The 12,232-nt window shown below is 37.6% G+C and overlaps 1 protein-coding gene across 2 annotated transcripts in view; it reads left to right on the top strand.

Moving 5' to 3' along the window:
* Window positions 1–12,232, top strand: part of LEPROTL1 (leptin receptor overlapping transcript-like 1) — a 55,259-nt gene that overhangs the window by 2,502 nt on the left and 40,525 nt on the right. Inside the window, exons 2-4 of one of the 2 annotated variants that reach the window (XM_011977735.1) lie at window positions 4,133–4,208; window positions 6,547–6,733; window positions 7,581–9,915. In XM_011977735.1, the coding sequence (XP_011833125.1) occupies window positions 4,133–4,208; window positions 6,547–6,733; window positions 7,581–7,697 (380 nt within the window). In that variant the 3' untranslated portion in view covers window positions 7,698–9,915. Of the gene's footprint in view, window positions 1–4,132; window positions 4,209–6,546; window positions 6,734–7,580; window positions 9,916–12,232 lie in introns of those variants that run through there. The other variant, XM_011977734.1, reaches the window with a different exon arrangement.

Here is a 12,232-nt window from a genome sequence, read left to right as displayed (position 1 = left end):
AGTATATATATTATATTTAGTATTTAATGGAATGGAAGTATTATCTCAAGGTATCTTAATTCCCCCAAACAATTCCAAGAAACTTACTTTTTCATTATACAACAGCGTTTACAAGGAACTGGAATCTCAGGCATAAATAAATATATTAAAGTTATTCCAATATTCCTATTCATAACACTTATAAGAAGACAATATTGGTTTATGTTTTTTAAATTATTTTTTGATACTTGAGCCTTATCTCATTTTAGACCTTGTTTTTTTTTAAGGAATCATTTTTCATTAACTTTGCAAGAGTATAGTCAAAGAATTTAGACTTTCTTTTTTGATAAGAACATGAATGACTGTTCTCTGTCACAGAACAGTCACCTTCAGAGGCCATCATGGTCCTAAGGTGGCTTGCCTCTTGCAGAGATTACCATAAACATGCTTTTTGAGATTTTTCTTCCTGGTTTAAATATATATATATTTTTTTGCTTCCTGCCTTCTGTCAGAGGGCAATTCTTAACTTGTATGCAATTCTTTCTCCTAGTTCCCATTTGTTTCAGTGTGGGAAGCAAGATAATCAAACTTAGAAAATTTTGTGTCACAAGGTATACAGGTAATAGTGATTACTTTTGGGAAGGGAAAGTTCCTTTTTACTTAATTTTTGTTCTGGGTGTATGATTTACGTATTGAAAAATATATAAGTGAGCATAGGTGATTCTTTAAAATAAAAATGTGTTGTCCTCTGAATTCCTACCTAACAACTGTGTCACGAAAATGAATTAATATAAATAAGAACTTAAGGGTCTTTTTATAGAGAATGTTGGCTTTAGTGTATGGGCTTTGTAACATCTATTTTGTCTTTTTTTAGTGGCCTTTGTTTTCTCCAGGATTCTAAGTTGCATATAAATGGCTTCTGAATGATTGAGGTGTTACTAGGTAGTATTTATAGTAATGGACTTAGCTGTCTTAATAGTACCTTTAGTGTTCAGAAAATTATCTGCTTTTAAGATCTAGTCCAACTGTCCTTTTAAAGAAGGAAGAACTGAGACTCATAAATTACTTGGACAACTAGTTAGTAGCTGTTAGGGCCTCAGACCCTCCTTACTGTCAGTTCCATGCTGCTTCCACTCTGCTACATTCATTCCACAAATATTTGTTGAGTGTTCAGAGCCAGGGCACGACCATCACAACAGAAAAACTTGCTCCCCCTTCTCATGAAATGGACAGTTGAGAAGGAAAGACAAAATATAAACCAGTAGGAAATCACAGCTGATAACTGAGCAAAGGAGAGGCATTCAGTGAACAGAGGGCCTCAGCATACATGGGTCTCTGCCTGGAATACTCATCCCAAATATCCATGTGATTTGCTCCCTCCCTTCACACAGATCTCTGCTTAGGTGATTCCTCATCAGAGATGCCTTCCCTGGCCACTGTGTCTAGACTAGCACTAATATCCCTTACTCTCCCTGACATTTGTCATCACTTGACATTTATTTGCTTGCTTGTTAAAAATCATTTTCTTCTCCCACTAGAACATAAGCTCCGTGAGAGCAAAAGCTTTGATTGTTGTCATTGCTCTGTCTCCAGTAGCAAGAACAGTATCTGACACACATTAGGTGGTCCATAGATGTTTGTTAGAGGAATGAATAAATGAATATAACAGGGAATTGGTCTAGTCAGAAGGTTTGGAAAAACTTCACTGGGGCCAGGTGCGGTGGCTCACGCCTATAATCCCAGCACTTTGGGAGGCTGAGGTGGGCAGATCACAAGGTCAAGAGATTGAGACCATCCTGACCAACATGGTGAAACCCCATCTCTACTAAAAATACAAAAAAAAAAAAAAAAAAATTAGCTGGGCATGGTGGCGTGTGCCTCGAGTCCCAGCTATCTGGGAGGCTGAGATCTGAAGGAAAAACAGGAGTTAAGTTGGAAGAAAGTGGAGAGGAGTGGGAAAGGGCCATGTGTCATTCACTGTTGTATCCCCAGTGCTTGTCATATATTTAGTGCTCAGTGAATATTTCTTCAGTGAATGAAAAAAATGTCCGAGGCAGAAGGGACACAGTATGCACAGGCCACGTGAGTGAGCGAGACTGCTGATTTCCAGGAAAGGAAAGAGGGCCAGTGTAACTAAAGTGAGGGTTCAGGGACACTGTAGTAGTCTGGTGTGACACATCACAAGAGAGGCGGGCAGGGCCCGGTCATGAGAACCAGTTTGGAACTGAAGAAAACAAATGGTAAATTCTGTAATTTTCCTTACAGTTTATATTGCATTCCCCTGTAAACTTGAAGTGCCTCGTTTGCTGTAAAATAAAAATGCAATTCTTTTCCTATAGCTGGAAATAGAATGGTGTTCAGGACTAAGTGACTGTGTTCAGGGTTAACATCACCTGCATCAGCGATCTAACCAAAAACTAAATCTGCCAAGCCACTATGTCATTGGGCGTCCTTGATTACAACCATTTTAGTTCTGCAGAGTATATCAGTAGTACTTGGCAAAGTTTAACCTGTTTCCTGTTCATTTTGGTTTCTCTTTGTTAGCCTTTGTCCTGGTAACTTTTAGACCTTCTTCAAATGTTTCGAATTTTAACTTCTGAATTTTAATAAAATGGCCTAACAACAACAAAACTAGTTATTTTCTTAGCCACTGTAACTGTAGAAATACAGGTTATATAGAACTCATCATAAATTTATCATTATTTACTTTTTGAGATGGAGTCTTGCTCTGTTGCACAGGCTGGAGTGCAAAGGCACAGTCTAGGCTCACTGCAACCTCCCTCCCCCTCCCGGGTTCAAGCAATTCTCCTGCCTCAGCCTCCCGAGTAGCTGGGACTACACGCATGTGCCACCACATCCAGCTAATTGTTTGTATTTTTAGTAGAGACAGGGTTTCACCATATTGGCCAGGTAGGTCTCAAACCCCTGACCTCGTGATCTGCCCACCTCGGCCTCCCAAAGTGCTGGGATTACAGGCATGAGCCACTGCACTTGGCTATCATTTATTTCTTTGCTTTAGTCTAGGTCATTGATTAACTATGCCCATTCAAGAAAGTTGTTTCTATTCACTAACATGTGAGAGCACCTTAAAATGTAGTACTCTGTGTGTGTGTGTGTGTGTGTGTGTGTGTGTGTGTGTAGCTTTAGAAACTATATTTCACCTGTAGAATGCATCTATTGCTTATAATAACACCTTAAAATAGTGATACCTCAGAGGGATTATAACCCGTTATCCTACAGATTTTCTAATGTAGATTAGGGAAGGAAACCCAGCTCTACTTTTGCAAACGATTTAAAGATCTGCAACAAAATTAATTGATTAAAATCATTAACTACAGATATCTTCAGGCATTTTTTCTGGTCAGTTTTATGCACATTGAGAGTATATATGCAAGAAACAGGAGCTGATTAGAAGAGGTTTTCCTATAGTATGAGGCTTTTAAAGTGCAGTAAACTTGAGAATGTGGAGTTTCTCCATATACAGCTTTTCAAAACTGTAGTGATCTGTGAAGTAAATATAATTCTAATGCCCAGAAGAGCATTGAGCCTGTGGACTGTGACTCTTTAGAAAGGGAACCAGCAATTGGGGAATGTGGTGGGGTACTAGCAGTAGGTTAGAGCTTTAAAAATCAATGTCCCTGGCTGAGTGCAATGGCTCTTGCCTGTAATCCCAGCACTTTGGGAGGCCAAGGCAGGTGGATCCCCTGAGGTCGGGAGTTCGAGACCAGCCTGACCAACATGGAGAAACCCTGTCTCTACTAAAAATAGAAAATTAGCAGGGCATGGTAGTGCATGCCTGTAATCCCATCTTACTCAGGAGGCTGAGGCAGGAGAATCACTTGAACCTGAGAGGTGGAGGTTACAGTAAGCCGAGATCGAGCCATTGGACTCCAGCCTGGGCAACAAGAGTGAAACTCCATCTCAAAAACAAAACAAAACAAGAAAAGTCAATGTCACTTTATTTTGCCCTGAAGATGCCACAGAAGACTTATTCTAAGACTAGATAACTTACACTTTTGATGGCAACTTGCTATTAATACGTTTGAGGGATTTTTGCTTCTGAGGTTACAGATAATATTCAGACTGCTGATATTAATAAAAATATTTATTTAACTAATTTATATTCCTATTGCACTTCTTATTTGCTTTGCAGCTTTGATTAGTTTGTCCTTTGGAGGAGCGATCGGACTGATGTTTTTGATGCTTGGATGTGCCCTTCCAATATACAAGTATGTAAAATGTTTGTCTTTCTGAATATTTAAGGGTAAAATTTTTCTACTTTTACAGCTTAAAAAAAGTGTTTTTTTTTTCACTACTGTAAAAGTAAAGCAGAGAAATGTTCGCTTACCAAACACATACCTTTGTAAAAATCATCACTTAAAATTTGTTTCTAGAGATTTTAGGACACCAAAATGCAAATAAGACTTTTGGCTGTTACCTGCTCTTTCACTACTGCTGAGTCTGCAATGACAGGATAGCTACACAGTACCTCAGCCCTCCTGCTCAGTTTTTAACACCTGTTGATAATACTAATTACAAGAAAATTTAAAATGTCTTTTTGCAAAAAAATGCCATAAGCAGTCAAAGCACAAATGACTAAAAAAAAAAAGAGATGTAAACAATTACTTTCCGGCCGGGTGTGGTGGCTCACCCACGCCTGTAATCCCAGCACTTTCGGAGGCCAAAGGTGGGAGGATTGCCTGAGGTCAGGAGTTCGAGACCAGCCTGGCTAACATGGTGAAACCCCATCTCTACTAAAAATACAAAAAAAAAATTAGCCAGGCGTGGTGGCGCATGCCTGTAGTCCCAGGTACTCGGGAGGCTGAGGCAGGAGAATCACCTGAACCCAGGAGATGGAGGTTGCAGTGAGCTAAGATCACGCCACTGCACTCCAGCCTGGGCAACAGAGCAAGACTCCGTTTCCAAAAAAAAAACAAAAAACAAAAATTGCTTTCCTTAGGATAGAAAGAACTTCTCAAAGTTAACATTTTGACATTTAGATAAATTAGAAAACAATGGACAACTCAATAGAAAAAAAATACAAAAAGAGAACTACAAATTGCTAATAAGCATATAAAAATATCCCCAGCTTCACTCAAAACTAAGCCAAATCCATTGGCAAAGACAAGAGACAGTGCAAGCAGACACTCTTTTGTGCTGTGAGGGAGTACACATAGGTAGTTTTCTTGGAGATAAGTTTGCTTGTAGCTCTCAAAGTATATATTCTTTGAGGTAGCCCTTTCACTCATGCAAACCCACTTGCAGATGTTTACATGGATACATTTAGTGGGGGAGAGTATGGATGTTCAAGCAGCCTTGTTTTTTGGTTTTTGGTTTTGTTTTGTTCATCTGAGCCTAATGAGCCAAAAAAAATTCTGGAAATATCCTAAATGTCCTTCAGAAGAAAAATGGTTACATTATAGTAAATCTATTAATGGAAATACTAGGCAGTCTTAAAAAGAGTGAGGAAGAGCTGTAAGTGCTAACATGTGAATATGTTCAAGACACACTGTTAGGAAACTGCAGGGACCCATTCATATTTTAAAGTTTGTGTGGAAATGTGGAAGAGTCCCCGAGAAGCTCAATAGGAGAGTGGGCAAGAGGAGATTTGGAGAACTTTTAGTCTTTACTTTTTGTGCTTTTGTACTGTTTGAATTATTTTTCTTAAGCATATATTCAATTTTTAATTTTTTTTCTTAAAATGTTTAGGAAATGGTCAGGCACAGTGGCTCACACCTGTAATCCTAGCACTTTGGGGGGCCTAGGCGGGTGGGTCCCCTGAGCTCAGGAGTTGAAGACCAGCCTGGCCAACATGGTGAAACCTCATCTCCACTAAAAATACAAAAATTAGCAGGGCATGGTGGCACACGCCTGTAATCCCAGCTAGTCAGCGGGGTTGAGGCAGGAGAATCACTTGAACCCAGGAGGCAGAAGTTTCAGTGAGCCGAGATCACACCACTGCACTCGAGCCTGGGCAACAGAGCCAGACTCCGTCTCAAAAAAATAAAAATAAAAATAAATTTAGGAAACATAAATAGCTGCTTATCATTAGCCTCTGTATAATCAGATCTCCACCATGATATGTATTTTATTCTATGGTAGTTTTAAGGGCATCTATTTCCTTTTTAACTTTTTATTTTGAAACAATTTTAGATTCTGAAGAAGTTGCAAAAATCATACACAGAGATCCCCTGTACCCTCCACACAGCTTGCCAGAGTCGTAAGATCTTACATAACTGTAGTTACCAAAACCAGGAAATGACTGTGGTACAATACAATTAACTAGATGGTAGAGTAAAAGCCATCTATTTTTATTGTGATAAATTCTATATTCTGACTGAAAGTGTTCAAAATTACTTTTAGCTTCTTTTCTGTATTTTGATTTCTGTAATTTGGGAGTTCCTTGTGATGTAAGGGAAGTTTAGGGTTGCTTCAGCTTTATGCTAAGTTTGGGTATCATCCATTAGAAGTCAAGGGAATGAATCTTGATTTTTTTAAAAAGACCATATTTTGTGTGTAGGAAAATGACATAGCAAAAATTACATTAACTTATTTTTCTTTTTCTAGCAAATACTGGCCCCTCTTTGTTCTATTTTTTTACATCCTTTCACCTATTCCATACTGCATAGCAAGAAGATTAGTGGATGATACAGATGCTATGAGTAACGCTTGTAAGGAACTTGCCATCTTTCTTACAACAGGCATTGTTGTGTCAGCTTTTGGACTCCCTATTGTATTTGCCAGAGCGCATCTGGTAAGTGATTATCTTCTTCCATTAATAATTTTATATTGAACATGTGTTAAATTTTTCTCAAGCAAAGTTTTTGTTAATGACATGAAAAGAGATGAAAGACATAAGAGCCTAGAAGACAGAGATTAAAATCTCACTTTATTGTTTGTTCTTGTTAACTAAAAAAAGAGATATTTGAGAACGTGGCTTGGATCTGCAGCAGCTGTTGGCTTGCTAATACTTAACTGTCACAGTTGAGCATATCAGCTCCCCCGGTGCTGAACAACCCAGGCCTATCCTGTAAAACTTAAAATCTGGAAGACCTGAAAAGATGTATGTGCTCTGCAGGCAGAAGAGCACTGAAGAGGGGAAGGGGCTGGCTATGGGTACTCAGTTCTTCCTCCCAAACTCACTGATCCACACTTGGCGCCTTCATCTCTAGGGAGGTAGAGAAGACAGCCATATGGAGAAGGCAATTGTTTTCCCACCCCTTCAAAAGGATGTACACGGGTGTGTTTCCATCTGTGATATGCTAAAATTTAATCTACTCTAGACAGATCTTTAGATTAAGGAAGAGTAAGCATATTCCTTTATAAACAGAAACTTGTACAATTTTATGCTGCTTCATCGTAGCCCAGAAGTCAAGCTTGTTTTTGAATGGTCATTTCATGACTTTCTTTTTAAAGGAACCAATGGTAAATGAAAACAATAGTATAAAAGTACCACTAAGTATGTGTTCAGCACTGTGACAGTTACTGTTACAAGCCATGTTTCTTTTAGATCATAATTAGGACACAACTGGAGCCTTTTTTTTTTTTCATTTTCCTTTTGTTTTTCATGCCTGTTAACTGAGTGTTTCTTATTTCCATAGATTGAGTGGGGAGCTTGTGCACTTGTTCTCACAGGAAACACAGTCATCTTTGCAACTATACTAGGCTTTTTCTTGGTCTTTGGAAGCAACGACGACTTCAGCTGGCAGCAGTGGTGAAAAGAAATTACTGAACTATTGTCAAATGGACTTCCTGTCATTCGTTGGCCATTCACGCACACAGGAAACGGGGCAGTTAATGCTGAATGATATAGCAAGCCTGTTGGGGGTATTTTAGATGCTCCCTTCTCACTTTTATTGTAAGCGTACTATTTTCACAGAGACTTGCTGAAGGATTAAAAGGATTTTCTCTTTTGGAAAAGCCTGACTGATTTCACACTTATCTATAGTATGCTTTTTGTGGCGTCCTGCTGAATTTAAATATTTATGTGTTTTTCCTGTTTGGTTGATTTTTTTGGAATCAATATGCAATGTTAAACACTTTTTTAATGTAATCATTTACATTGGTTAGGAATTCAGAATTCTGCCGGCTCTATTACTGGGCAAGTACATCTTTTCTCTTAAAATTATTTAGCCTCCATTATTACAAAAAATTGTAAAAATAAGTTTTCAATCAGTCAGGATGACATCACTCCCAATGTTATGCAAACATGCAGATGGTTGGCATACGTTATAGACTATATACTCAGTGCAAATATAGCTGCATTTATACCTCAGAGGGGCCAAGTGTTAATGCCCATGCCCTCCATAAGGGTTGCTGGTTTTACTAATGACAGGTGTTTTGTGAATTGAAAATTATTTTATGGAATTGCTACAGAGGAATACTTTTCTTCTCAATTGTTAGAAGAATTTATGTTAAACTTTAAGGTAAGGGTGTAAAAACAGATTTTTGAGATAAGGTTTTTATTTATGTTTATTATCGTTAGAGTGAGTTGCAATATGGGAAGAAATGACATTGAAATTCCAGTTTTTGAATCCTGTTTCTATTTGTAAGTGAATTTTGTGATCTCCTATCAACCTTTCATGTTTTACCCTGTTAAAATGGACATACATGGAACCACTACTGATGAGGGACAGTTGTATGTTTGCATCATATATGCCAGAAAACCTTCCTCTGCTTCCTCCTCTTGACTTATTTTGTATGTTGTATATATTACATAAAATAACTTTTCAAATATAGTTTAATAACACTTAGAAGTGTTTACTTACCTGGAAAATAATTGCTATGCCATACATTCAGAATGCCCCCTCCCCGACAAGGCCTTGCCATGATTAACAAGTAACTTGTTAGTCTTACAGGTAATTCATGCATTAACAGTTTAAGATTTAGACCATGGTAATGGTAGTTCTTCTTCTCTAAGGTTATATCATATGTAATTTAAAAGTATTTAAGACAAGTCTCCTGTATACCTCTGAACTGTTTTGATTTTGATTTCATCATGATAGATCTGCTGTTTCCTTAAAAAAGGCATTTGTTGTGTGAGTTAACGCAAAGTAGCCAAGTCCAGCTATATAGCAGCTTCAGAAACATACGTGACCAAAAAATTCCCAGTAACTAGGCATGATCAATTTATAGTGGTCATTTACATCTAACAATTATCAGGACTTTTTTTGGGAGTGGGTTATAAAAACATTCAAGTTGATCTCACAGTATTTTGTTAAGAATATTTGTTTGTATGTTTATTCAGTATACTTACATAAAAATTATTTCGCCATCAGCCAAAACTCAGTAATCATGACAGCTATCTTTTGTTGTTTTATGAAGTTTATTTCTCAAGAAAATGGGAATAAATTTGGGGTTTGTTCACCTTTTTTACTAAAGATGCCTAAAGCCACAGGTTTTATTGCCTAACTTAAGCCATGACTTTTAGATATGAGATGACGGGAAGCAGGATGAAATATCAGGATGAAATATTGGCATGTGGCTGGAGCCTTCACACTTGAGGCTGAAAGTGGCTTGTGGTATTATAATGTTCAGACTTGAAGAGGAAGGTGCAGGTACACATGAATTAGACAGCTGGTGAGACAGTTGGGAACTCTTTGTGCCTGTGATCTACTGGACTTTTTTTGCAGGAAGTACATTCTCTAGTCCTTCCCCATTTTCTGTTCTAGATGTCAGTGCAGTGCACTGCTACTGTTTTATCCACTTGGCCATAGACTCTTTTTCTAACAGCTGCATATTCTTTCTATATACTAATTGCATTGGCAGCATTGTGTCTTTGACCTTGTACACTAGCTTGACATAGTGCTGTCTCTGATTTCTAGGCTAGTTACTTGAGATATGAATTTTCCATAGAATATGCACTGATACAGCATTACCATTCTTCTATGGAATGAAAACTTTTGATGATGAAACAATAAAGATTTTAAATACCTATTTTAGTTTGTGGGTGTTTTTGAAATGAAAATATATTGCACACTTTCGTTGTAAAGTGCATTAACCATTTTAATAATGTGATATAAAGCAAGATGACACTGGTGTAATGTTAGACTTGCAGAAGTTTCCATTCCAAAATAAAATGGAAACCATAGTAATAGATATTACCATGCAGCCCTGTGATTTTGAGCTATAGTAAAAAGATTGGTAATCTGGGAAGTAGAATTTTTATAAAATCTTTTACAAAAACAGTCATAGAAGGTTTTGTTGACATTTAAGACTACTACTGATCTAAAGGCAAGGTCCTACCTGTTCTTAAATTTTCAGAACATTTTTATGACTACTTCCTATGTATTTTATTACCACTCATTATTATAGCATGTTACTTTTTGCGAACATTTTAAACAAAAAATGTTTCTGTTTGGTACACTATGAAGAGAGAAAAGTACTGTTCTCTTTTTTCAAACATTAATCATGTCCCAAATTGTCCTAATTATAATCTCATCATACACTTTAAAAAGTTAGGCCATGGACACTAAATGTCTGCTCTAATATGATTTTGGGGTCATTGTCAAAATAATCCAGGTTTTTTTTTTTTTTTTTGAGATTTGCTTTGTGCCTAGGCTGTAGTCCAGTGGTATAATCTCTGCTCACTGCAATTTCTGCCTCCTAGGTTCAAGCAATTCTCGTGCTTCAGCCTCCTAAGTAGCTGGGATTACATGCATGGGTCACCATACCTGGTTAATTTTTGTATTTCTTGTAGAAACAGGGTTTTGCCATGTTGGCCACACTGGTCTCAAACTCCTGGCCTCAAGTGATCCCCCTGCCCCTCAGCCTCCTGAGTAGCTGGGATTATCGGCGTGCACCACCACGCCGGGCTAACTTTCGTATTTTTTGTAGAGACGGGGTTTTGCCATGTTGGCCACACTGGTCTCAAACTCCTGGCCACTACCTCCCCGAAAAAAGTGCTGGGATTACAGGCGTGAGCCACCACACTTAGCCAAAATAATCCAGATTTCTAAAGTCTAGGATATTTATATTGAATGTGACTAGATTCTTAAGTTTCAGATAACTTTTAATCAATGCACCAGAGTTAACAAGCAACACATTATTGTTAAGTGATATGTGTGTTTTAGGTCCCAGGATGCTTTATGATGTATACGATTGGTGGGAAATTGAAATTCGTATTTCTTCCCTATAATCTTGTATTGCCCTTTCTTTCAGTGAAGATTAGGAGCTCTGATTTTATTACAGGTCTGTTCATTTTATGGCATTCCCAAGGAAGAAAACATATCCTGTAGGTAAATATTTCAGATCAATGAAGCTTAACTTACTAAGAACTAATGTTTGTTTTACTGTAATCGTTTGAACGTATTAAGTGGATCGTACACTTGTGCTTTCTTAGAATATATTAAACCACTTTAATTTTGCCTTGGTAATTTAGGACTATCATCATAAACTATGTCCCCCCCCCATCGTAAGTGGCTGCAGACCTATAGTTTTCTGGAATTGTGTTTTTGATCCTTTTCGTACAACTGAGTATTTGTTTCTAGCACCCCTTAACTTATTTTGTTTCCAAGTTGCTGATTTACAGTATATTAGGAAGAGTGGAAAGTGGTCAAGGAAAAAAATAAGGCAATCAAGCTTATTAAATCAATTATGTAACATTTCTGTACACAGTACAATGTCAGTGAACTTAATTAGGGTGCCTCCTACCTCTTGCACAAATGAAATGCTTTGTGATAGGTATTCTTCCTCTTGAAAGGCTTTTTTAAGAAAACAAAATTAATTTTTAACTGTATACTAGATAATCTGAGATTGCAAAAGGAGCACCACGTAAGGGAGGTGTTCCCGTGCTGTGCAGCGGAAGAAGCCTTATAATTAAGTTTACTACGCTTTAATGTAGGGCTTATTCTGAGCTCAAGATACTCATAGACCTTTATCTGATTTCTGGGGTCTTATATCTCACTTCACCCTTTGTGTTTAGTTACTAAAAGTTTAGGGATGAAGACAGATTTACAGATTATTTTTACAAGAAACTTTAGACTATATGGTTTGCTTCCAGTCTCTTGAAGATTATTTTAATTCATCTGTGATTTATGTGGCTTATGCCCATACACATGGTTAGTCACAGCGATTCAAATATTTACTGTTAAGCTTGTAAATTCCAGCAGAGTGGTGGGAACAGAGAAAATCCAAACCTGTCTCTATGAGTGAGAGATTATGACCATAAAGCATTTATCTTTCAACTGTAATTCTGGGGAGTTTTGTATTTAGAGGCAGTACTCCGTGTGTGTGTGTGTGTGTGTGTGTGTGT

This window comes from Mandrillus leucophaeus, unplaced genomic scaffold (assembly GCF_000951045.1).
Source record: "Mandrillus leucophaeus isolate KB7577 unplaced genomic scaffold, Mleu.le_1.0 Scaffold183, whole genome shotgun sequence".
NCBI lineage: Eukaryota > Metazoa > Chordata > Mammalia > Primates > Cercopithecidae > Mandrillus > Mandrillus leucophaeus.
This window is presented reverse-complemented; position numbering and strand designations above follow the sequence as displayed.